This window comes from Rhinopithecus bieti, unplaced genomic scaffold, assembly GCF_001698545.2.
Source record: "Rhinopithecus bieti isolate Rb0 unplaced genomic scaffold, ASM169854v2 scaffold_1017, whole genome shotgun sequence".
NCBI classification, from domain to species: domain Eukaryota; kingdom Metazoa; phylum Chordata; class Mammalia; order Primates; family Cercopithecidae; genus Rhinopithecus; species Rhinopithecus bieti.
In genome coordinates, this window is record NW_016803657.1 from 8,410,833 (window position 1) to 8,437,075 (window position 26,243).

The window sequence follows — 26,243 nt, forward strand, 5'->3', positions numbered from 1 at the left end:
GTCTGCCCTAGTCTTGTGTTTACATTGTTAGCTCCTGTCAGCCTGAACAGATCAGTATTTGGCTCCTCCAAGGTACGGCAGCCCTTGGCCGATGGCCTCTTTGTCTTGTGGCCTTGGCCGTTTCCTTTATTGCCTTTTGAACATGTACCCTTCTAGTCTCCTTTCTTTTTGCATTTCCCACATTAATCTCTCTCTAGCCTTGTCTGGCTCTTGAATCCTTGCCTAACTTGACTTTTTTCACGTTTATATCCACGTCCACGTCTTCTCACATTGCTAATTTTTTTATAAGAGCTGTTGCTAACAGATTGGCTTTTTTTCTGAAGTCTTCAATTTACTTTTTTTTTTTTTTTCCTGAGTTTTCTTGCTCTCACGGCCAGTTGGTGGGGCCAGGCAACGGCACGGGCCCTGCCCCCGCGCACTGCTGTCTGTCTCTCCTGTTTTCTTCTGATGCTTTTTTTCACCTTTATTCTTAGTCTTTCTTTTTCTTTTGCTCTTTTCCAGTTTTGTCCCTTGGTCACAGTTAACATACACCTTGGTGGCGACTTTTCTAGACTAGGTGGTATTCATGCCTGCAGCTTCTGCTTGATGTTACCCTGGGTTTGCTTTGCAAATGAAGTGTTCACTATATACTGATTTTCAGCAGCCTCAGGGTTAAATGGGCTGTAGAGCCAGAATGCTTTATAGAGTCCCTTATAAAACTGACTTAGGTTCTTGTCAGCTCCTTGAAGCATTCCTGAAATCTTTTTATATTACTTGCTTTTTTCTACCAAGTTTTAGCCTCTGCGGAAGTGCTTCTCAGTACCTCTGCAAACGCTGAAGCTGAGTTGCATTCTTTGGGTCTTTCTCCCCCTTTTTCCTAGAGTTTAACAGACTCTTTTCTTTGTATAATTTTCCATGCACTTGGAGGGTGAAACAGGCATACCAAGAGTCAGTGTAAATGTTTACAGTCTTACCTTTACTGAGTTCTAAGGCCCAAATTAAAGCAATGAATGCAGCTTAACGACAGTGTCCAGGGTTACCACCGCATACTCTGCACATCTCTCTCCTTATGGGTTGATGAAGCTGTTCCCGTCCACGTATAGCTCCTAGTCTACTGATGCCCAAGGATGGTCCCGGAGGTCAGGTCTGCTAGAGTAAACTTGAGTCCAACAACTCTACACAGTCATGCTCGACAGGGCTCTAGCTGCCGGGAGCAAGGTGGCGGGGTTCAGGGTGTTTCCAGTTTAGTAGATCAATGGTTGAAAAGGGCTGATAGATGAAAGTCTGTTGCCCCCCCACCCCCCTGGATGTGGGCCTGGTCATTATAAGAGACAGGTCCTCGAGTCTCCCTGAGAGACATTTGCATAGCTCGAGCAAGACCAGATCCTAGACGGCCCACTTGACTATCTTGACTTCCTTCCTTGGCCTCTGGAGGCTCCGATCCTCCCCTTCGAGGTGAGACCTGGGGTCGTCTTAGCTCCTGAATCTCATTTCTGAGAGGGCTGTTGACCTCGGTAAAGCGGGGTAGGCTGGGACATATGGAGAAAGAATTTCTATTATCTCTGGCAGCTCCTGCAAAGCTGGCTTCTCTTGCTGTTTCTGGGACTCCCTTTTTAATTCTGTGTCTGCTGGTGAAGCTGCTCTTACTTTTACTTTTGGCTTTTTTGCAATAAGCTGTTAAACAGGGCTAAATTTATGCTGCTTTTGTCTATATTATATTTAACCGTGAGTCAGTATAAAGGAATTTGATCTAGGTACACTGGCTGTCCTCCGACCCCGTCACCACCTTAAATACATAGCTGATTGTTCTCTATCTATAGTTCCTTCGGTGGGCCATAACACCAAAAGAGGGCAGTTCTAATTCACACAGAGTTCTTAACCTCTAGGGGTTAACTTAACTCTATCATCCCCTGCAAAACCTTCCCTAAGGTTCTGTAACATGCATTTAATAGAATAAGTTTTGACGACTTGGTAACTTTCTTTTTTTCTTTTTGAATTTTTTTTAACACAGTTCCTAGCGGAGTGGGCTTACTTTGTGTCTGACCTATTTTTTTCTCGAGATAAAACAACATTCACACTACAAGAAAGAAAGGGTAAAAGGTCACTCACTCATCTAATTCACACTAAATCAAAATCAAAACTAAAACCAAAGTGTTGTTAAAGGCACACCTGTTCATCAAGCAATGTAAGCCAAGTTAAAATCAGAACCAAAACCAAAGTGCCAATAAAGGCACACCTGTTTATCAAGCAATTCTAGTCAAGTCAAAATCAAAACTAAAACCAAAGTATCAAGCAGTTAATTCAAGTCAAGTCAAAAACAAAAACCAAAGTGCCGGTACAAGCACGCCGTGGGTGATCAGGCCACACTTCCACTCAAATGGAGTGGGCAAGTTCCAAAGACCAGTCTTACCAAGTTTCAGATGTCCGGGTTTTAAGTGCCAGTTCCTTCCTGGTGTTCAGCCACTCGTTGATCCTCCACGGGGGCCTGCTGTGCACTGCTCTGACGAGACGTTCCACCAGGGCAAATGCCTACCCGGGAGCACTCTCAGGATCCGCATCGCTCAAGCTGGCCAGAGTCCCCTGCAGGGATGCTCTATAGGGCAGGCATAAGCTGCCTAAGGGACTGCCTCAACCGTCTGTTAATCGGTCAGGGAACCAAGAAATGGTTGAGCCGCAGACAAAACTCCTCAGACACCGGATTAAAGAAGGAAGAGGTTTTTTATTCGGCCGGGAGCATCGGCAGACTCACATCTTAAGAGCTCTCCGAAAAAGAAATTCTTGGCCATTTTAAAGGCTTACAACTTTAAGGGGTCCACATGAAAGGGTCGTGATAAATTGAGCAAGCGTGGGAAACATGACTGGGGCTACATGCACCAGCTAACAGAACAAAAGTTTTACAACGCTTTTTTCATACAGTGTCTGGAATTTACAGATAACACAAGTAGTTTAGGTCAGGGGTTGATGTTATTATTATTACTTTTTTTAACTCCTAGGGCCGGGTGGTGGTGCCAAGGTTGTCTGGCTATTTATCTTACTTTGGTTTCTTTCTAACTTTTTGCTTTCTCTCTCCTCCTGTCTTGTGAACTAGGCAAGGTGGGGGGAGTAGTAGTGGTCTCCGTCCGTAATACCACCACGACCTTTTGTGTTTCTCTGTGGAGTCGGGTCTCATTATGTTGCCCAGGCTGGTCTCAAACTGCTGGGCTCATGCAATCCACCTGCCTCTGCCTCCCAAAGTGCTGGGATTACAGGCATGAGCCACCGCACCCAGCCTGAGTGTTGCCCTCGCCTTAAGAATGTCTTCACAGTGACATCTAGACTGCCTTGACCATACAGCGGGGCACTGTGGCTGGGCTAAGAAGGGTGCACCCATCACCAGAAGTGATGATGTCTGCTGTCCTGCTTTTAGAGGTGTGGAGGTTTAGGGGACAGTGATGATTTTGAGAAACAAGTGGCTTTGTCTTCCAGATTGGTGTTGCTGCAGGAATTGTTCTCATAGTGTTTGAGGTTAAGTACTAGGAAGGACTAAGCTTAAGGAGTTCCTTTTCTCTCCTTCTCATGGTGATTTGAGGTGGAATTTGGAAGGATACAGCAGGGTGATTTAGGTAATGAACGTACAAATAAAGGGCCTTTTGCTGACCTTACTGAGGCAAAGCTAACCCCAGATCCTTTAGCAAACATTGCCCAACATCTGCTACTCATGCTGCAAACACTTGTGTTCAAGCTCGTGTACCCAAATGGTGAATTCGGGGGAGTCAGGACCAGAGAATGGTGATCCAGACCTTTTCACTCAGCATTTGCTTAGACCAGGCATTGGCAGAGTTTTTCTGTAAAAGGCCACATAGTAAATATTTTGACTTTGCAGTACGAAATCAGCTATGGACACGACGTAATAGAACGATTGTGGCTGTGTTCCAACAAGATTTTGTTAACAAGAGCAAGTGGCTGCTGGGGTTTGGCCTGGGGCCCTGGTTTGCTAACCCCTGGCTTTGAGGGTCCTTGGCCTGTTATGGAGTGGGGTGGGGACTCCCCTAGGAATGGCCTCTGCAAGCCTGGGCCTCCCTGTCTGTGAGATGGGAGTAGATAACAGTGCCATCAGGTTAAAGATGTAGGGATTGGTTCAGAGTCTTTAGCACAGAGCATGGCACGCAGTGTCCAAGCAGTGAGTTGCTTGATTGTTACTGATGAGACCAAGTGTTTGATCCTCCCTGACACAAAACGCAACTGGGGCTGGTGACACCCTGGAGCCTCCCCCTGGGTCTAAAACCGTCTAGAAGAGCCGGGTACTAAGGATTAGAAAGACAGGCAGGGCGGAGAGTGACTGAGCCATGCGCCCGGCCCTGCAGCCTCCCCTCTGGGTCTAATGCCATCTAGAAGAGCTGGGTACTAAAGATTAGAAAGACAGGCAGGGCGGAGAGGGGCCAAGCCAGGCACCTGGCCGTGTGATACCCTTTCTACAGGCCTCCGTAGGTAAGTCTTCCTCACTGGTGTCTTCCTTTATCTGCAGTATCTGCAGAACGTGTGAGCCCTTGGGGATGGAGTATCTTCACATGTAATGCAGGTGGCTGTCAGGGAGTACTGCCATGTCTGGGACTAACATTTCCCTGTGGCTTTTATTCTCAGGACTGCAAGTTTTCTAATATAAATAAGAGTAGACAGTGCTCTGTATCCATGGGTTCCGCATCCTCGGATGTAACTAGCCTCATGTTGAACATACTCAAAGTAATAATAATAAATAGTACAACAATAAAATAATACAAGCTTAACAATACAGTATAACAAAGATTTCCACAGCATTTACATTGCATCAGGTTTTATAAGGAATCTCGAGATGATTTAAAGTGTACACGAGGATGTGTGTAGGGTACATGCGAACTCAACACCATCCCCGGGTTTTGATATCCGAGGGGCGTCCTGGAACCAATTCCCAGCAGACACGGAGGGATCATGCGTTGTTTTAAGTCACAGCATGAAGGGTGTCTCTCTAGGCTTTATTTTCCTCTCTAGGAAAATTGTTTAATACTTCCAGGCCATAAAGAAAATACATGGTGGCAAATATTTTTAAAATATAGAAACACCTAATTTAGAAAGAAGCATCTCTCATGGTTTCCAGGGAAACCAGGTTAACAGGTAAAACTCGGATCATTGACTTGAAGTTGATCAACTTGGTACTAGATTATAGACATCTCTATTTTTATTGATTGATGATTGACTGATTGAATGAGGCAGGGTCTCACTCTTATCACCCACACTGGAGTGCAGTGGCACATTCACAGCTCTCTGCAGCCTTGAACTCCCAGGATCAAGCAATCTTCCTGCCTCAGCCTCCTGAGTAGCTAGGACTACATGCATGCACCACCACACCCGGCTAATTTTTTTTTCCTGTGTTGACCGAGGTCTCATTATGTTGTCCAGGCTTGCCTTGAATTCCTGGCCTCAAGCAATCCTCCTGCCTTGGCCTCCAAAATTGCTAAGATTACAAGCTTGAGCCACCGCATCCAACCCTGACATCTCTATTTTTCAAATGACTCATTCCATAGCTGAGAGACAAGTGCCTGGGTTGCAGAGGAAGAGGGGAGGGATACATGTTGCTAAATTGCTTTCCCAAAGGGCGTGCCTGGAGCATGTGCCAGTTTTGAATATCAGCTTGTAATATTCCTGCACGCTGGAACATCGTTTTAGTAAGCAAGCATTTGACACCCACACGTGTGTTAGGATGCTCTTTGCGTTGTCGGCCGAGAAAAGCCCCGTACACAGCATCAGTTTTCAGCTGTGCGTCTCTTCTCTCAAAGCCACACTCAGTTTTGAACAAATGGTGACACCTGAGAAGCATGGTGACCACTCTGATGAAGCCTTTTGTTTTGCTTTCAGACAATGAGTATATATTTATGGATTTGGAGCAAAAGCTCAGCAAGTACTTCTCAAAAGATTGGAAGAAAGAAAAATGTGAAGTAAGTATAGAGTGTGGGGTGGGAGAGGCCAGGGCACCACGGTGGACTGTGCTGGACCACAGGGATGCGTGGGGTGGGAGAGGGCAGGACACCAGGGTGGACTGTGCTGGACCGTGGGGATGTGCTGCCTTCTGTCCACGCAGCTGCCCCGTCCGCAGGGGACTGCAGTGAGCCAGAGGCTGCAGGCAGCTGAGCCCGCCCCGAAGCCCATCTTCGCAGATGTTCTTGAACGCTGTAGACCACGTCCCACTTAGAGTTTTCCCGTAGAAATTACCGTGAGTCGTGTTGTCAGCTCTGGCGGCGGACCCCTGAGCTTCGGCTTTGAACTGAGCGTGAAGCAATCCAGGCCCCTCCCCCCGAAAGGGGGAGACAGGACAGTCGGGGACACCTCCCTGTGGCTCACTTGCTCTTTCTTGTATTTTCCCCACCAGGAAAATGAGAAACCCAGAGCCCCCTTCGTGGCCTTCCTCCGGGTGCAGCACTACGTGGAAAACGGAAGGGTCATAAGGTAACGGCGTGCTGACTTTAAAGGATGTTTCCTGGAATACTGAAAATCTGCCACATGACATAGAAGTCCCATGAAGGCCACACATTACATTTGAGTTTCTCCAAAAACAAACAAACAAACAAAAAACACCACTATATTGGCTGTTTGCTTTGGGGGAACACATGAATTCTATTTAATTGAAAGGTTTACAGACTGTGTCATAAATTGGTACTTCTTTTCTGTTTTCTTTTCTTTTTTTTTTTTTTTTTGAGATGGAGTTTCACTCTCGTTGCCCAGTCTCGGCTCACTGCAACCTCCGCCTCCCAGGTTCAAGCGATTCTCCTGCCTTAGTCTCCAGAGTAGCTGGGATTACAGGCGGGCACCACCACACCTGGCTCATTTTGTATTTTCTGTAGAGACGGGGTTTCTCCACGTTGGTCAAGCTGGTTTCAAACTCCCGACCTCAGGTGATCCACCCGCCTCGGCCTCCCAAAGTGCTGGGATTACGGGTGTGAGCAACCGCGCCCGGCCTAAAGTGGTGCTTCCTCACACACCAGGACTCGTCCTCTCGAGGGTGGGTACACCATCCAGGGCTGGGCGAGGCTTCTGGAGGTCGCTGGGTGAAGCGCTGCTGCGCTTTCTGCATGGCGGTTCTCGCTGTTCGCTGCCCACTTTGCAGGTGTCTAGTGGGAAGCTCTCCCCGGCAGGAGAGGAGAAGTTGTACATCTGGTGGGCTGCACTCTAAACCAACAGGGGCTACTTCTTCCAGAGCTGCCTTAGAGTTTCTAGGAAAACAAAGATGTCCCTCAGGAGGATCCTGAAACTTTCTTCCAGAACAGAGCTTTAGGGATGCATGAACAGGGTTTTCCCTGGGGGGAGCCTAAGGGGGTTACCCAGGAATTCCCTAAGCAGGCACCATCCCCCCTGGTTCCAAAAGGGGATGCGTGCGGTTGTGTGGAAGGTTCTAGGGAGTGAGGGGCATGTGGGAGGGTTCTGGAGAGTGAAAGGCGTGTGGTTGTGTGGAGAGTCCCGGAGACACTGGTGTGTGGTTGTGTGGAGAGTCCCGGAGACACTGGTGTGTGGTTGTGTGGAGAGTCCTGGAGACACTGGTGTGTGGTTGTGTGTCAGGTTCTGGAGAGTAGGGGGTGTGTGAATATGTGGAAGGTTCTGGATAGCCTTGGAGGGGAGGTCTGGAAGGTGTTGGGTTGATGGACGGAGCTACCTGGTGCTATGGGGCCAGTTCGGGGGAATTACATGAGAAGATCTTGTACCTGCATCTTGGGCGAACCTCCCGCCCGGCCCCTGTGATTAATGAATACCAGCCATGGCCAGGCCCCGTGCTGGGCGGTGAGCTCTGGGAGCCAGGTCTGTCCACATCCAGGGATTTGAGTCGCCCAGACTCTGTGCAGCTCTCCTGCACTGGGGCCTGGTTTGATGGAGGCCGAGCTCACTGGGGAAGGAGTGGGACCTCGGCAGGTGGAGCCTCATCTAGCGGCTGCTTGCTGGCAGGAAGTTGCCTGCGTCCTGCTCCAGGAAGAGTGCAGGCTTGTGCCACGCTGGCCCTGCAGGGACACAGCTGTGGGTAGAACAAGACAGGAACAAGGTACCAGGGGCTCAGGACAGCCCTGGGAGCTGGCGTGGGGAGGGACAAGGCAGGGCCAGAGGGGCTGGGAGTCCCCACACCGGCCTTCCTGGAACTCACTCCCTGCCGCCTTCCAGCGACCACAGGGCACGGCACCTGTACTACTGCCACCTGAAGGAGCGTGTGCTAAGGTCGCAGTGCGCCCACCGGGAGGAGGCCTACTTCCTGTTGGCCGCCTGTGCGCTGCAGGCTGACCTGGGCGACCACCGGGAGCCGGCCCACGCCGGGAGGTACTTCGAGCCACACTTCTACTTCCCACAGTGGGTAAGGTCGGGGCCCACCTCCTCCCAGCACCGTTGGCCTGGTACTTATCCACCTCCACCAGGTGCCATCTGTAGGAGCAGGGAGCTGAGGGCCTGGCAGGGGATCTGGAGGAAGGGTCAGGGATCGAAACAGGGCAATCATCTGTCCTTTTCTCCTGAAGACCCAAGGGTCCTTACCACCCCCAAAGGCGGGCGGTGTGGCAGGAGTGGCCCAGAGCAGGCAGGTCCGGGTGCCCGTGCTCCTGACGCACCCGGCCAGCTGTGTGGCCCTGCTCACTGGCTTCACCTTTCTGAGCCCCTCGGTTGCCTGGCTGTGGAATGTGACCACGCGGGCCTCATGGCTGTGAACCTTCCCGCTTTTCTCTAAGTATCCTGGGACCCGTAGGAGCCTTTGAGTCTCAGCTTCCTCCCCTGTAAGGGAAGGAGTGCTGTACCCCCGGGAGGAGGGCCATGGAGAGGCGTGGGCCATGCTGCTGTGTGCCCGGTCCCAGGCGCTGTCTGGCCTGCTGGCCTCGTGGGTTGATAGCTGTCACCCCGGGGATGCAGGTCCTGTTCCGGGTGAACTTTTAGGTGTCTCTCCTTGACCGCTCATCGCTGTGTACCTCTCTATCCTGTGCACCTTGGGGCCTTCTCACCTTTGCTCTGAGTGGCAGTCGCTGAGGCCAGGGTGGGGCCCAGCCAGGCTTCCTCCCAGCGCTGTGGACGCCACACCTGCCTTTAGCCTCTGGCCACATTTCCACCCTCAGTGATTCCATGTCCCTGTGGGTCTTACCCCAGTCCTGGTGGTGGCCCCAGCTGGTCCTCATTGGGCAGGTTCCCAAGAGCCAGGGCTTGTTGAGGGTGGAGTCCCCACCTGCAGGTGCCTGAGGAGGGCTGGCTGCTGCCATTTCCCTTGGGGAGGACTTGAGGGGGACAGGAAATCAGACAGAGCCCAGGGCCAGAGCGGGCACCGAGACTTCATCTCTGGGTCTGGGCTCAGCAGTCAGGCCCCAGCCCTGCCCACTGAGGTCGGCACCAGCTGTGGGAGTCTGGGGGGGCTTCTCGGAGCAAGGGACCAGCGAGGACAAACAGGGGACCAGCAGGGGTCTGAGGTGACCTCCCGGCTCTGTCCTCAGATCATCAACAAGAGGGGGATTGACTACATCCTCCGGCACATGCCCGCCCTGCACCGTGAGCGCCAGGGCCTGAGCCCCAAGGAGGCCGTGCTGTGCTTCATCCAGGACATCCAAGGAGGCCTGCCGGCTGGAGGACGTACCGTCACTTCTTCAGGCTGCACAAGGTTGAGTCCAGGGCGGCCAGCGATGGGCTGGTCTCTGACTCAGGCCAGAGATGGACGGATCCCCCATGGCCTAACAGTGGGATCAGGCCCCAGGCCAAGGGATGCGCGGAGCCCCTGGCTAACAGTGGGATCCCCAGGCCAGGGATGAACAGAGCATCCATGGCTAACAGTGGGATCAGGACCCCAGGTCAGGGATGGACGGAGCATCCATGGCTAACCGTGGGACCAGGACCCCAGGCTGGGATGAACAGAGCATCCATGGCTAACAGTAGGATCAGGACCCCAGGCCAGGGATGGACGGAGCCCCCATGGCTAACAGTGGGATCAGGACCCCAGGCCAGGGATAGATGGAGGCCCCATGGCTAACAGTGGGAACAGGACCCCAGGGCAGGCGTAACCAGAGCCCCCCAAGCTGACAGTGTTATCAGGACCCTGGGGCCGGCATGGCCAGGGCTCTCGTAGGTCATGGCTGATGTTTATTTAGCATGATGAAAGGCCGGCTTGTGCTATGACAACTGTGCCTTTGGTCTGATGCTGGAGTGAATGAAACTGTCTGAAATGGGTTCCAGAGCTCAGCCTGGTCCATGGCGGCCTCGGCCCCTAGCCAGACTGACCACACTCTGCCATCAGTGAGGCCCGGCACCCCCAGGCCTGCAACTTGACCTCTGACCTGTGTCCTCTAGGACAAGAAGGAAGGTCACCCCACCGTGATCCTGGGACTGACCCTCAGGGGAGTGCACATCTACCAGGTGACCCGAGGGGTTTCAGCTTCACAGAGCCCCTCCTCCTGCCCCCACCCCCTCCTCCCTTCCCCGCTGGGGTCTGGGCCGTGGAGCATCCCTGCAGTGGCCATGGGCGCTGGCTGGCCCCACCTGGACGCACCCTGCCTCTGCTGTCCCGCAGGAGGTGGACCGTGCCCCGCAGCTGCTGTACGACCTCCCCTGGCCCCACATTGGGAAGCTGGCATTTCTGGTGGGTGTCTGGGGGGTCCCCGTGCCCGGGAGAGCCTGGGCAGGGGTGGCTTCATCCTTGGGGCATTTTCTGGGCATTTTTTCCCGACGAGGTGCAGGTCCCTTCCTGCCGGCCTCTCGGGAGCATCAGGGCCGTCCTGGCCTCTCGGGCTCTGCGCCTGACCCTGGCCCTGCAGGCATTGGGTGTTTAGCTGCCCGGTGAGGTCTAGTTGTTGTTATCGCTTGAAAACTGGCTTTCAATTGAGAAAACCAAGGGAGAAAATAAGAGCAGGTCATAGAAACGCTCCTGTGTGGCCTCTGTTCCTCTCGCCTCGGCCCCAGAGCTGTCACCCAGGGCCACCCCACAGCCCGGGTGCCAGGGGTAAAAGGGCAGTGACTGTGGGGGCCGCTGGGCAGCAGGCTTGCTCTGGACAACCAGACTGAGGTCTTCCCATCCCACCGCGGACCTCCGCTCCCCTCACGCAGCTGCGGGCACTTTCTAGCCAAGAGGGCTGTGTCCTCTCAAGCATGCCCTGAGCACAGAGCCCGTGAACAGCCATCTGCACTGCACAGTGAAAACCTAAACCCCGTCCCCCTGGGGGCCATGGCTGAATTTAAAATCATCCTTTCCCGTTGCTAGCGTGGTTTTCCACCTGTGGGGTGGCGCCTTCTCTCCTGTTTGTTCAGGGGAAGAAGCTGGAGATCCAGCTGGACGGGCTGCCCGCGACACAGAAGCTGGTTTACTACACGGGCTGCACCTGGCGCTCAAGGCACCTGCTGCACCTGCTGCGCGCCAGCCACCAGCTCCACCTCCGCGTGCGGCCCACACTGGTGCAGCTGCGGCAGCGGGAGGAGGCAGAAGGTGGGGCTGGGCTGGGCGCGCTGGGTTCCACAGCCGGACTGAGCCTTCTGGGCTGGGCTGGGCGCACTGGGTTCCGCAGCCGGACTGCGCCTTCTGGGCTGGGCTGGGCTGGGCGCACTGGGTTCCCCAGCCGGACTGCACCTTCTGGGCTGGGCTGGGCTGGGTTGGGCGCGCTGGGCTCTGCGGCCCGGCTGCACCTCTGTCTGTCACTGTTGTGGCCTCCTGGCTCCCGCATCCCCCAGATGCTCAGGTTGAAGGTCGAGGTGGTGGCCCCTCAGCTCTACCCAGAGTGGAATTCTATAGATGGGGCTGGGGGAGGCTGAGGGCTTGAGGAGCCGCCTGAGGTTTCCACTTCTCAGTTTCCTGTTCTGTTTCCCGCTTCTCCCATCATGTGCCCACAAAGAGCAAGAAATGCAGGTTCTGAAAGGCCTCAGCGTTTACCCACAGACCTGGTCTCCCTCCCTGTTCCACATCCTCACCTGAGCACAAGGCCTGGCCTCAGCGTTTACCCACAGGCCTGGTCTCCCTCTCTGTTCCACGTCCTCATCTGAGCTGTGGGTGTGCGTTTCTGTCTCCTGGGCTCTTCCTCCTGCGTCAGCGGGGATGGTCCCTCTCCAGCTCGTCCTCACTGTGCTCCCTGCAGGGAAGCAGCGCTACCGGGAGTCCTACATCAGCGATGGGCTGGAGCTGGACCCGGACAGCAGGGGCTCCCCGGGCAGCGGGGTCAGCAGCCAGCACTGCCCTCACCGCCTCTCACGCCACTCCACCGACAGCCATGGCAGCTCCCACACGTCAGGCATCGAGGCCGACTCCTGGCTCAGGGAATCCAGAGAGATGTCTGCGGACACACCCCTGGAGGTCCAGGGGCTGCATGAGAAGGAGCCATCCTCCAGCTCCAGGACCAGCCGCAGCCACCCCAGCACATGTGGTGACAGCCAAGGTGGGCCTGAGGGAGATGTCCAGGCCCCAGGGACAGTGAGTGCAGCCCAGGCAGCCCCAGCTTAGCTGACCCTGGATGCTGAGGCAGCAAAGCCCTGGCCTGCCCTCCAGTGGCCGGATGTGAGGAGTTGGGTTGACTGTGACCTGAGTCCCGGGAAATGTGCCAGAACATGCCGGAAGAACAGAGATGGCACGGAGGAGCTGCCTGCAGCCTGCAGTGCCCAAGTCCCCTGTCCCCACCATGAGGCAGCCGCAGGCTGGCTTCAGAGACGGGAGAGGTGGGGTCCTCTTGGGGTTGCAGATGAGTCCAGGTCCTTTAGCTTTCTTGGAAGCCCATCTCAGGAGTCCCTCCCACACCTAGGAAGCCCCCCCACACACGAAGCCCCCCAACTCCTAGGAAGTTCCCCGCCCAGGGAGCCCCTCCCCCTCCCAGGAACCCCATCCCACAAACCCCAACTTCTAGGAGGCCCCATTCCTAACAAGTCCCCTCATCCCCCCACTCCTAAGAAGTCCCCTGGACTCCTAGGAACCCCCCAACTCTTAGGAACCCCCCTACTCCTAGGAAGCCCTGTCCCACCAGCTTCCCTCCCGCTGGAAAGCCTGGGTTAGACTCATGTCTTTTTATGCTCAGTTGAGTAGGAGTGAAAAGACAGAGCCATTCAGAGTGTTCTAGGGCCGTGTGTCCACCTGGCCCAGGACGCAGCACCCTGTCTGAGGGATGCGTCCTGCCCAGTCCCTGTGTATGAGGCCGTAAAGAGCTTCCTCGTCGCCCCAGAAAGGGGACCTCAGCTCTGCTGGTCTCTGAGTGTCCCCACGGCCCTGATGGTGGATGTGATGAGATCAGATGGGACCAGCCCCAGGGCTCAGTCACCCAGGGCCATCCAGGGTCACAAAACATCACTAGGGCCTCCCAGGGCCAGGCATTCCTGTCACTAACCCACTGTGTCCACCGTTGCCGTTGGAGTGTCTGGTCCCCCAGTAAGGGGTGGTTGGCCTCCATCTCTGAGGTTTTACGCAAGCTGCGTGGTCTGTAACCTGGCGGGAATCGCCGTGCTAATCCCGCATCTGCGCAGTAAGGGCCTGTTTTATCAGAGGTCAGGGAACGGAGCCAAAGCAGTCACCGCACCGAGAGCAAGGGGCCGGTATGGGCCTCGGGAGAAGCTGGGCGGAGACCAGGGCCCCAGAACGGCAGGGAACTGCTCTGGGGAGGAGCCATGTCAGGCAGAACCCAGACCCCTGTGCTCATGGCTGCCTCCTCCCACAGGCACTCGCCAGGAACCCTGCGCCAAGGTCAGGACCAGAGGCCAGAGCACCGAGGCTGTGCACCAGGTAGAGTCCCCATCATGGGCCAGAAGCCCCGGGCCCTGCTCCTCCACCCCCTTCTCCTAGGTCCCCTGTCAGGGGCCCGGGGGACCTTCCAAGGCCTATCAGAGATGCAGCGGGCAAGTCAGGGAGCAGCAAGGCTCTCGGGCACTGGGGCAGGTGGGCGTGGGTGGAGGCCTCAGTCGCAGGGCCAAGTGAGCCGGCTCACTGGGGGGAGTGAGGGGTCCTGCCTGGGGCGGGGGTGGCCGGGCCCTGAGTGTCACCGGGCCAGTGTAGGCAGGACCTGGACACCTGGGCCCTGCGACCTGCCATGTAGCAGACTGGCTACCCCCGTCCCCTTCGTCCACCTCCTCCACCTGGGACCTGGTCCCATGTGTGCAGGGCTGCTCCAGGCCTTCCCCCACTTCCTGTGGAGCTCCTGAGCCTTAGGGTCCCCCCAGAGAGCTAGAGCAGAGGCAGTGCCAGTGGTTCCTGGATGCCCAGGTGGGGAACAGGTGGGCTCAGGGTTCCCCGTCAGGCTCCGAGTTGCCCTCCCAACCCCCACCCCCGACTCCACCGCAGGAGGGTGAGGCCCCTCTGGTCAGCCCTGTCCAGAATCCCCCTGGAAAGACAGAGAAAATCAGCTGTGGTTGATTAGTTATCGTGATGCTGGATGGAGAGAGAACAGGGCTGCGCACAGGAGGCTGGATGGAGAGAGAACAGGGCTGGGCACGGGAGGAGGGAGGGGAGGCTGCAAGTCCTGGTAGGCACAGACCCATCCCAGTGGGGGTGATCCCAAGCCCAGGTCAGCCCACTCCGGAGGAGACGGCCGCCCAAAGCTGCCTGAGCTCTGGGCCAGGGACTGTCACTCTTGAAAGACGTATTGATTGAAAACAAGAAAACACGCATAGAAGGGCAAGTCAGACCCTGGCGCTGGGCAGCCTTCAGCGTGGCCTGCCGCCTGCCCCTGCCCCCTGCTCCCTGCTGCCAGCCTCCAGGGGCTTCATCTGCCTCCTGGGAGCACAGTGGTCCAGGGCAGATCTGAGGGACTATGGCAGCCGAGAAGCTTGGGCTGGAGGTGTCACTTAAGGGCCATGACGCTGCCCACTGGACGCCAACCTGGATGAGACCTTGGACAGTCACCTCTGAACCCAGTTTCCTCCCGTATAAAAATAAGAGGCCATTCTTGACGTCTGAGGTGCTTCCAGAGCTGGTGTTCAAGGCCCACACTCAGACCTGATCCTAAATCACACCAAACATTAAGAGTCCAGGTCCACTGAGTTAAAAGGCAGAAAGCAGCCCTGGGAAAGAAGCTAGGCAAGGTGGGGGCCTCCCAAAATGCTTAAAAAGAAAATGCCAAGCCTCTCTCACAGAGGCATATGCTGGGGGAGCCCGTCCAGGGGCAGGCTGGCCGTGCACAGCAGCGGAGGGTGAGCAGTGGCAAGGAGTGTGACTCTGTGGCCACCAGCAGGGTAGCTGCCATCTGCGGTGGTGGGAGCTGGAGGGGGTGGCAGGCCTCACCCCGTGTCCTCTCCCTGCAGATCTGGGAAATGAAAGCCGGGGTCAGTGAGGAGCCGCACAGCCACAGCCTGGACGACACACGTCTGCACCAGCTGGCCCTGCACCCAGCGCCCACCTCACTCAGCCGTACCTTCCACTGTGCCCCAGACTGCGGGCTGGCAGCCCCCTGCGAGAACAGAGCCACTCTCCCCAGCAAGAGGTCCAGCAACTGCCTCACCCTGGACCTGTTCGGAGAGGCCCCACCCCCACAGGAGTTTGTGGTGTAGGCGCCATCCACCCAGCAGCGCTGTCTGCAGCGCCAGGCTCAGCCCCCACCCACCCCACTGCCACGTGGCCCTCGGCCCTTCCTGCCCGCCGGACACTGCCCACACCTCCGCAGCCAGCACGCTCCACAGGTTCACCTGTAAGAGGTGTGGAGTGGCTCTGACATCAACCTTGGAGGTGACAAACAGGTCCCGCACCTCATCCCTGTCCTCAGTGCACCCAGGAGCTCCTTCCATCGGGGTCTCCAGGGAGCAGGTTCAAGGTCTGGCTGTCGAGTGTCCAGAGAGCCATGGTGTTGGCCCCTGGGGCAGCCTGTCACCCATCCTAGTCTGGGAGAGAAGGTGACGCAGCTGGGCCCAGACCCTGGAGAGAGAGCTCTGCAGTTTCCCACACTGCCAGCTCCCCGGGAGACAGCTCCTGAGCCAGAGTTCACCGTGGTCATCACTGTGCAGGACCCAGGCTGCTCCTAGACCTGAACCCCTCTCTGCAACTCCTGTTCGCCAGCACTGGACCTGCCAGACAGAGGCCCTTCTTGAGGTGCAAGCCCAGCTCTGTCACCTGAGATCCAGCCAGAGACCCTCCTCCACCATCCGCAGTCAATGGCTGTGCTTTCCCTTCCCGGTCAGGGCTTCCAAAGACCCCACTGCCCCAGAGCTGATGCTGACTCTGCTCCCATCTCAGCCATGAGGCCTCGGGACCCGCTCTGCTCACCGGTGGCTTCCTTAAGCCATGGCCCTGGCTGGGGTGGGGCTGGTGCAGCCCAGTTGGTGGAGGGGAGAGGCTTTGGTGACAGATGGGGACTGGGGAACTGGCTATGCATGGCACCTGCTCTGACCCCGGTGGGCTCCATGGGTAATGCAACCTCGGTACCGTGGGCTCTGGAAGGCCACCAGGGTAGGGTCTCCGCAGGGCTCCTCCCCCTGCATGAGACTCCTGCACACGTGCAAACCTGCTGTCCTCTGCATTTAGAGGAATGGCCCTAAATGCAGGGCCTGCTAGTCTCAGGCCCAACACAGAGCACTGAGAGGCCACAGTGATTCAGCCCTGTGTCCCGAACACCACTGCCCCCTTCACTGTCTATGTGGTGAAGACTACGCCACACCACCCTCCAGCTCACTGGAGACAAGCATGAGCTTGAGCCCCATGGCCTGGTGCAGGACTGCGTGCATTGAGGTCACCTCTTTGACGGGTCCATCCAGGGGGGCCCTCTCCTTTCTGTGAAAGGGAATCATCTATGTGCCCCAGGCACGTGTAATAAAGAACCTGAGCGATGCCTCCTGCTTTAACCAGGACCCGCCTGCCTGGGGGGCTGGTGAGACGCCGGCTGTAACTCACTCAGGGGTATCGGTCACAGAAGGTTGCGTTCTGTAGATGGCCATGAGCCCCAGTGCTGCCGAGGGCAAGACCATCCACAATGCAACAGGGGAGGGCTGCCTAGTCCTGGCTCAGATGTGGGCATGTGGGCACTTCCCAAAGCCATTTCCATTAGTACAAGATAATTAGCCCTGGTCCGGGGCAATGACCGTCTTCTTCCCTTGAAGAAACGAAAGCAAGAGCCCAGTCCCGCAGACCATGAGGGAAGGCACACACCAGTGTTGGGGAGACACAGCAGGCGGTGTCCGCCACGAGGCAGGGTCTGAGCTAAGACCTACACGCACACGTGCACACGCATGCACACATCCACACACACATGCACACATCCACACACGCACACATCTGCACAGGCACACATACGCACACATCCACACATGCACGCACACATCCACACACGCACACATCCACACACGCACCACATCCCCACACGCAACATCACCCACGACCACATCCGCACAGGGCCACACACACACACAATCCCACAACCACACATTGCAACAATGTGCACAAATGGTACCACATCCGACACGGGCCACACATAATGCACACCATCACACACGCCACATGCAAACATGACACACAGCACACAATCCACACCGCAACACATCCTGCACAGCACAACAATACGGCCCACACATCCACACACGCACACATCCACACACGCACATCCACACACACACATGCACACATCTGCACATGTACACATCCGCACAGGCACACATGCACACACATGCACACATGCACACACATGCACACATCCACACACGCACACATCCGCACAGGCACACACGCATGTGCACACTCCCCGTGTCCAGGCTTCCCCTGCCAGTCACCTTCGCCACACGCCATAGACCCCAGAGGCAGCAAAGGCCGGGCCAGCCCACCCCTAGCTTATGGAAGCGTCACCCTGCAGCCGGCCCAGCGCCTTGTGTCCTGGCAGAGGCGAGGCAGCCATGGCCCTTGGCTGACCTGAGAAGCCGCTGTGGCCCCACTGGGATTCCTATTTCTGTGCTTCCTCTGGGCCTTGTGGACAGACATGGAGAATTATGCCAGATGCCTGTTAACTACCGGGTAGGCCTGCTCCGAAGACTCTAATCTCTGGTGTTCAGAGTACGTGGAGAGGACAATTAGAGGCCCGCTGCCCTGAGCCTTGCCCAAGAGAGGATGGCCGGGCAGGCCACATGAAGCCTATGTGGGCCACTGGCTCAGACACACCCAGCCAGGGCTGGGGCAGGCTCCCCTGAGGCTTGATCCTCAGCCTTGCTCACCGCCCCTTCCCACAGCCCCCTCCCACATCCACCCACACCTGGAGGGGCAGGAGCGGAGCTGGAAGCAGAAGGCCAGCCTGGGAGGGGCCCTCCTTCCCAGAGAGAAAGCAGCAGAGAGCTGGGCTGCGGGAAGTCGGGGAAGCCAGGCTTTCCTTTTGCACAGATTGAGATCAGAGGTCTTTTAGGCAATACAGCTATTTTGCAGGAAAATGGACACCGACTGGTAGGGACAGGGATGGTTCCTAAGAAGGAAGGGAGGGGCAGGGCTGGGGGTGGTCTGCAAATGGACAGAGGCCGCTGTGTACAGGGGGGCATGTGGCCTCCAGGTGGCATGAGGCAGGCAGGTGTGGGAGGGGCACAGGGTAAAGTCCCCAGTCCCTGTCCTACCCTGTCAGTGGACAGGAAAAGAAACCCACCTGTCCCAGTCCCTGCGGACCCCTGAGGAGCAGGCCAAGGACCTCCAGCATCACAGCTTCACACGACCAAGGCTGGGGTGGCTGGTCCTGTGGCCGGGGCCAGGTCTGTGGTCAAGCCAGCAGGTCCAGACTCGTAAGAACCACCCAGAGGGCTTGTTGGGGCTGGGTTTCTGGGCCCCCCACTGAGTCTGCTTCTGTGGGTCTCGCTGGGACCCGGAACCTGCATTGCTGCCGCGGGGGTCTGGGTGGGGTGTGGGAGGCGGCAGATCCTGCTCCTGGGGGCAGTTGGTCTGAAGCAGTGACAGGGTGACCCTGGGCAGGGTGGGGCCGGTTCCCTCTTGCCTGTGTTGAAGCATGGCCCCCTCTGGGCCCCCAGCCATCAGTTCAGCCTCCCTCACGGAAGATGGAGAATTCCAGACAGCGCTCGTCCTTCCTCCAGGAGAGCCTGCTCCATCCATGGTGATTGAGGGCCTGAGTAGCTATGCTCTTGGGCTGAACCCCAAGCAGGAGGAGGCCGGGGTCCTCAGGTGCCCATCCGGGAGGCCCGGGGCAGCCAGCAACCGCCTCTGTGTCTGGGCTGTCACAGGAGAGGGGTTCCCAAGCCGAGCATCAGCCCGTCATGGCCCATGGACTCTGGGTTCCCAGGCAGGGGAAATGTGCCAGAACCACAGGGAAGGCCGAGCTCTGGGGCCCTGCCAGTGCGTTCACGAAGTTTTATCATTTCGTAAAACTTGCAGAAAACTCAGCCGTCCGTGTTTGGGACCAGCGGCCCCTTCCACTCAGGGTTCATCTGTCATGCTCCTTTCACCTTGAGGGGCACTGAGGGACCTGGGGGTGTGTGGGACCCGCGTAGGGAGGCTGAACTGGACACGCACTTGGCTCGGTCTGCTGGGAGACATTTCGGGGTTCCCAGTCATGTCGTCTCTACCTGTAGGAGCACCAGGGAGTCTCAGGACAGGATGGCCAGGGCCAGAGGTCACCTGGCGAGGTGGACATGTACTCCCAGCCTGGGAGGTGTGGGGACTGCAAGAGAAACAGAGCTAGCAGTGGGAGGTCGGATGTGGTAGGAAATGCGGGTCCTGTAGCCGGGCCCACGACCGTTCTCACAGTGGCGAGCCGTGATGGGGAGGCTGCCTTCCGGGTGCCAAGGTTAGAACACAAACCCGGGCAGCCCTTCCAGGAGAAAGCTGGTATTCTACAGAGGCGTGCGAAGAGACGACCATGCGGTGGGGAAAATGGCCTGGGTCAATTGCTTATTAATCACAGGCAGCTACCAATAAAACCGTCACCAAATATTGTGTTACTGTGTTTTCCAGCTTTTTAAACGTTGTGATGTGATTTTTTTTAATGTTTCTGTGTTTAGATTTATCTTCATACTTTAGAATTTGTAATCTTACCTTTTTCCCTGAAGGAGGGCTCCCCATCACCATCTAACCATGGAAGTTTCAGGCCTCAAAATGGGGCCAGGGTGGGGACTGTGATCTCAGAGCCTCAGGTCACACAGCGGCTGCCACTCCCTGCTCACATGCCCTGGCTACGGATGAGGCCCCCAGGCCACCGGGAACAGGCTGGGGCTCCCTCCCAGCTCGCCGCTGGCCCGTGCCTGGTTCTCCGGCCACCCCAGTGTGGCGGTGTTCATCCTGAGTCCCCTCCTGGCTCTGCCCTGGCGTCTGTGCTCAGGTGACCAGCCAGGCCTCCCGCTGGCAGGGGTGTGGTTCTCTCCAGCCACTGCTGCTGTCACCAACCAGTGCACCCAGCAGGAACCGGACGTCACCGCCACCAAGTGGGGACCTGTTTGCTGCACCCTCTGTCGTCCGTCCTTGAACATCAGGACTATTGTCCGCCCACAGCCCTGGACATCCACAGTGTTGGGGCAACGGCAGGGCCTGGCGCAGTGGGAGAAGAGGAAGAAGCGCGTCCTCAGAGCACGATGCAGGACTGTGCCCTGTGGGGTGCGGGCCAGGCTCCCTCCTGAGCGGACATGGGAACACAGAACAATGGGAACAGGCCACCGAGCATGGGCCAGCCTCTAATGGGGGGTCTCTGCAGGAGGTGGACTGGGAGGTGGGCGCACCTCAGGAGCCTCCGGAAAGCTCTTTATGGCCAGGCACAGTGGCTCACGCCTGTAATCCCAACACTTTGGGAGGCTGAGGCGAGCGGATCACTCAAGGCCAGGAGTTTGAGACCAGCCTGGGTGACCTGGTGAAACCCCATCTCTACAAAAAATATAGAAATAAAATTAGCTGGGCATGGTGGCGCCTGTGGTGCCAGCTACTCGGGATGCTGAGGCAGGAGAATCGCTTGAGCCCGGGAGGTCAAGGCTGCAGTGAACTAAGATCATGTTACTGTACTGCAGCCTGGGTGACACAGCAAGACCCGTCTCAGAAAAAACCAAAATGCTCTTTGTTCTCTGAGGAAGGGGCTGCCCAGCAGAAGGTGGAGGGAGGCCATGAGGCTCCAGTGGCCCTGACAGTGGAGGGGTGGAGTGCTCTGCCTGTGGGCTGGGGTGCATGTCTGGGAGGCCGGCACTGTCCCCCACGGTGGCAGGTGTGTGAAGCGAGGCATCCAGCGGGGATCCGGGGCCGCCTCCTCGCAGCCTCTCCTTGTGCTTGGCTTCTCATATGTGATTCCTGGGGACAGGTGCCCTGGGCTCCCAGAGAGGCTGCAGGACACACACCAGCCCCGGCGTGTCCACTGCGCTGTCTTCCCTCTGGTCACTACAACAGGTCCTCACAGGCCGTGTGGCCTCACTCCGCCCACTCCTCAGGTTCTGGAGGCTGGAAGTCCAGGATCGAGGGGCCGGTCAGTTTCGTTCCTGGTCCAGGCCCCTGGCCGCTGCATCCTCTCAGAGCGGAAGGGGCTTGGGAGCTCCCAGGGCCCCTCTTCCAAAGGCACTCATCCCACCTGTGAGCCTCCACCCTCATAACCTCACCGGCTCCCACAGGCCCCACCTCCTAACACCATGGCCTTGCTGGTGAGGATTCCCACACAGACGTCGGGGGACGCACTCAGCCCTCCCTGCATTGCACGCTGGGACAGATCCAGCTCATCGGTCTCTATCCTGGTCTTGGAATCTTCAAGGCAGGAGCCTCCGGCATTGACTGCGGTCTCCTCGGTGCCAAAGCAAGACCCTGGTACAGGAGGCAGCCAATAAATGGGCACAGAACGGGTGAAAGAGGGAGGGAGAGGCCAGGGGTTAGTGCTCTGTGCACCTCAGTGGGCGGGGCTGGCTTGCTCTGGCACACAGGCACTTTCAAAGCACGTCAGCTTCACCCGCTTCAAAGCTCACGTTCATGAAAGACATTGCAAAACTCAAACCAAACAGTAAATAAATTAAGACATCTCTAGGACCTAAAAGGATTTCAACACAATGTGAAAAATGTTGGCAAAACATGCAAGCGGGCTTTGTGAGTTTTGAGGGATTACTGAGTTGTGACAATGAGTTCTGGTCTGCTTGGGGGAGCTGCAGCCGCGCTTCCTTCTGTCCGCTGTGGTCCTGCTCCAGCCCCTGCTCTTCTCTGACGTCTCTTTCAGGCAGATGTCACCCACCCCTTGGGACTTCTCCCCAGGTCGCTAGCCCAGACCCTCCCCTTGGCTCAGGTGGTTCCATTTCTGCCCCTTCTGAGGATGCCCGTGTGTCTCCAGGACCACTGCTCCAGTCCTTGGTGCAGATCAAAGCCACCCTTCACATGCGGCCTGAAAATGTAGACTGGCCGTCTTCCGGGCTGGGCTGCCACCTCCACCACCTCACCTGCGACAGAAACCCTGTGTTTTTCAGTAACCACATTCCATGAACACCTCCTGACTGCCTTCCAGAACACACAAAGATCAACAAAGCTCAGAATCCAGTCCCGACGTCATGTCACGAAGAGCAGGTAGTCCATCAAAGGGATGGGCCCCATGAGTGAAGGGTTGAGACACCAGCTTGCTCTGGCTGTGCCAACTGTATATACCTCCTTGTCCACCCAGGCTGAGCCAGAGTCTGGCCACACCCACCTACCCACCCACCCTGCATTGTTCTGGCCCCCCCGCATCCCGGGGCTTGCCCGAGGAGCGTGGCTGAAACTACAGAGCATCCCTAGCACTTTAGGGGAACAGATGTAAAATGTCCGTGGGTTTTGGCCAAGCTCCACTAAGAAGGGAGAAGGTCCAGGGATTTAGGAGACCCCCAGGGTGTCGGTCACCCAGGTCCTGCCCACTGGGATAACAGCTCGCTGGCCTCCCACAGCAACACCCCCAGGGTCAGCATTCCACCACCTCGGTCTCCACAAATGAGGTGTCTTCCATTTCTGCTAACCAAGCAAAGTCAGCAACTGGATTACAAGTTCCCAGGCCCAGGGCCTTGGCCTCGGCAAGGCTGCTGGGCTCACACCGTGCTGAGGCGGCCACGGCTGCCCCAGCCACACGTAGGCCCCCGACTTGCCCTCTGTGCGCTCCTCCTGCCTCCTCCGACAGCTGCTCTTTCCCCAAGTATCAGGGCTGGGCCAGGCTGTTCCCGAAGTGAGGTCTGTAGTTAATTCAGATTCCAAGATGAGCCTGGTCCCAGACAGTCCTAAGGGAGCATCCAGGGCCACAAGCCGCACTGTGTGGCCACTCCCACCACTCCCCAGGGCCTGTTCCTGGCTACAGGGGGGCACAGGGAGCCTGCGGAGGAAAGGGCAGGCAAGAGAGATCTGGGGCAGCTGGGTGTCCCCACCATATCTGGCCCCCTCCTGCCTCACACTAAACGATGGCCAGGGTGGGACCCTCGGCATGCAGGGTCTTCCAGCGAGTACCAGCAGGCCGGCGGCTGGTGTCTGGGACACTCTAGGACGGCGTGTGCGCCCCTCACAGAGTGATTATAGTACAGAACACATGGTCCCGCATGGCCAGACACTTTGTCATTCCCCCTTTGCCACTGTGGACCTTTCAGGCCTCTGCACAGAGGCTGCCCCTGCAGGGAAGCCCCCGCCGGACCCCGAAACGGGGCCAGGCCCCTGTTGTTCCGCTCTAACAGGCACCTGTCGCAGCTTCCACACCCTGGGTGGCCGCGGTGTCTTCTGTCCTCCCCATTAGGGCTGTATTCCCCACATGGCCTCCACGCGCCGCCTCAACCTCTGCTGAGTGTTTCCTCCCACAGGTCACTGGCAAATCTCTTCAAAACCAGTGGCCTCTGACCCGCTACAAGCTGAAGAGGGCAGGGTTGTTTATTCCAGCCTTGCAGTGTCCTCCAGACGAAACCGCGTGGGCCCCCATTCCCCCACCAGCGACCCCGGCCCCCTGCAATCTTCCCTCCTTGGGGCCTGGGTTCCTTCCCTTCCTCCTCTCCTCTCCTGAGCCTGCCCATGTCACAGGTTCTGTGGCCAAAGGGCCTGAGGGAGGCAAGGAGGGGGTGCTGTCCAGGTTCAAGGCGCCCCTCCAAGCATGCCTCGTCCAGCTGTGAAGTGCCCAGACATGTCAGCCCTGGGAACACAAACCTCACATCAGAGTCACGGGCTCACCCCGTAAGGTGGCTCTCGTGCATGAACAATTGTGCCCTAGGTCAGCGCTGAGGAGGTCTGGTTGTGTGCAGTTTGCAGAAGCCACGAGTGTTTTTGGAGATGCATTTCTCCGTGGCGCTGGGACTGTCCACTTCTGTGAGAGAAGGAGCCATACCACGACGGAGGGGCAGACACTCCTTCCTGCCCACTCACAGGCACTGCAAGTCAGTAAGTTCTCGAGCTTCCACAGCCTCAGCGTCCTTGCTTTTCAAATGGGTTGATTCTGAACACCTTCAAAGGCCCGGAGCCAAGAGGAAGAAGCTAATGAACATGAAGATAGTAACCCCAGAGCAGAGTTGTTAATCGACAGGACGTTTTAGTCACTGACTAGTTTTGGGGTTTTTCGTGTATTTTTCCTGGGTCTTTCCCTCCCTCTTCCTTCTCAGGGGCAGCGCATCAGCACCACGGTGATGGGCCATTGAAATCACTGGTGGTGGCCGGCGGTGGGGCGAGTGCCTGCAGCTCCACACCCTGGAGACTGGGCTGGTTTGCTCTGAAACCCTGGCACTCTGGGTGTGGCGAAGTGGACCAGGGTGAAGACTGGACCCAGGCTTCCTTCTAGGAAATGAGGAGTTGGAGTGAGAGGTGGACGAAAACCTGGGAAGCGAGGACTCAGCTGCACGCCCCGTGATGGGACAGAGGGGCCCAGTCTGCAGCGTGGGGATGTCGAGGATGGCAGGCAGTGGGGTCCACTGCCTGGGGCCCAAGCGTCCCGCACGCCCACTGCCTCAACTCCCAGTCTCTGTAGACGCCCTTGCTCTAGGCTGTGACTGGCAGGTTCCTGAGTCACTCACCTCTGCCATCCCGCGTAGAGGCTGGTCAGAGCCTGTCCAACACTTCCCCAGAGGGAAGCTCTGCCATTTTCACATGGTGCACGTCTCGGGGGCACCGCTGTGGGCCCCACGCGGCTGTGGGCGAAGCGTCCATGCAACCTCTACAAAGGCAGCTTGGTGATCGAAATGCCGGCCTTGCTCAGAGAGGAACTTCATCAAACACACAAAGAAGGCTTGTCGAGTGTCACGCGGCTCCGCCAGGCTGCCCCTTGGGTCACGCTATGGCAGCAGCTCCGGCCCTTCAAGGTCAGGAGGACGGCAGGGCCTGGCGGCGGCTGTTGCTCGGTGCTGCTGTTTAGTGCAGGCTCCACAGAGAAGCTTCCGTCTCAGGGGGCTGCCGCCTCCTGTGTCCGTCATTTGTGCATCGATGTCTCTGTCCTACTAAAGGAACTTTGCACCTCAGCAAGCCGGTGAGGGGCTTCCTGAGCCAGGGGCATCTGCCTGCCTAAGGGCCAACCCTAAAGAGAAGTTTGGTTTTATTTTGGGCACTGAGGGAGCATCTCAGAACCTGTGGGGTCACTCAGGTCATCACAATGCTGAGGGGACACAAGTGACATTGAGCAGACGGGCACCAGGGATGCCAGGTCCCCGCAAGGCACAGGACACGCCCACCCAGCAAATACCATCCCGGGGACCACATGGCTTTAGCCCCCATCAGACATTCACAGGTGGAAATCCTGCATCCGGTGATCCAGGCCTGAAACCTCACACTGTTCTCCATGAAATTAGGAAGGATTACTTCTGCAGTTTTGATGTACATTATGTGTCAGAGATGCAACAGTCACATAAACCAAGAGAAGCTGAAATTGTAACATTACCGAGAGGTTTTCACCATTTACAAAATTATATCAAGTTGCTACACCGCTCATGACACGTGAGTCACGAATGTGACCCTTCCGTGTCCGTCTGCTTTTTGTAGCGGCCACATTTGTGGAGATTTTACATGCCCATGCGTGCACACACACAGATACAGTCACTTGGCCCTTATTTTTAAATTGTGGAATATATATACATTGAATATTGTCTTCCTTGTTTTACCCAAACTCATTTACTTCGCAGTGTGTTCAGGTGTAGTTGTTTTGAAAGTTTTACAAATTGAAATATATGTATGGGCTGGGCGCGGTGGCTCAAGCCTGTAATCCCAGCACTTTGGGAGGCCGAGACGGGCGGATCACAAGGTCAGGAGATCGAGACCATCCTGGCTAACACGGTGAAACCCCGTCTCTGCTAAAAAATACAAAAAACTAGCCGGGCGAGGTGGCGGGCGCCTGTAGTCCCAGCTACTCAGGAGGCTGAGGCAGGAGAATGGCGTGAACCCGCGAGGCGGAGCTTGCAGTGAGCTGAGATCTGGCCACTGCACTCCAGCCTGGGCGACAGAGCGAGACTCTGTCTCAAAA

The 26,243-nt window shown here is 56.8% G+C and overlaps 1 protein-coding gene across 1 annotated transcript in view; it reads left to right on the top strand.

Moving 5' to 3' along the window:
* FRMD1 (FERM domain containing 1) overlaps positions 1 to 16,770 on the top strand; it is a 47,003-nt gene extending 30,233 nt beyond the window's left edge. Inside the window, 11 exon segments of the mRNA XM_017895092.1 lie at positions 5,848 to 5,927; positions 6,359 to 6,435; positions 8,134 to 8,320; positions 9,435 to 9,539; positions 9,541 to 9,575; positions 9,577 to 9,598; positions 10,282 to 10,347; positions 11,236 to 11,410; positions 12,054 to 12,350; positions 13,614 to 13,678; positions 15,193 to 16,770. Coding sequence (XP_017750581.1) covers positions 5,848 to 5,927; positions 6,359 to 6,435; positions 8,134 to 8,320; positions 9,435 to 9,539; positions 9,541 to 9,575; positions 9,577 to 9,598; positions 10,282 to 10,347; positions 11,236 to 11,410; positions 12,054 to 12,350; positions 13,614 to 13,678; positions 15,193 to 15,438 — 1,355 coding nt within the window. The 3' untranslated portion in view covers positions 15,439 to 16,770.
* The last annotated feature ends 9,473 nt before the right edge of the window (positions 16,771 to 26,243 follow it).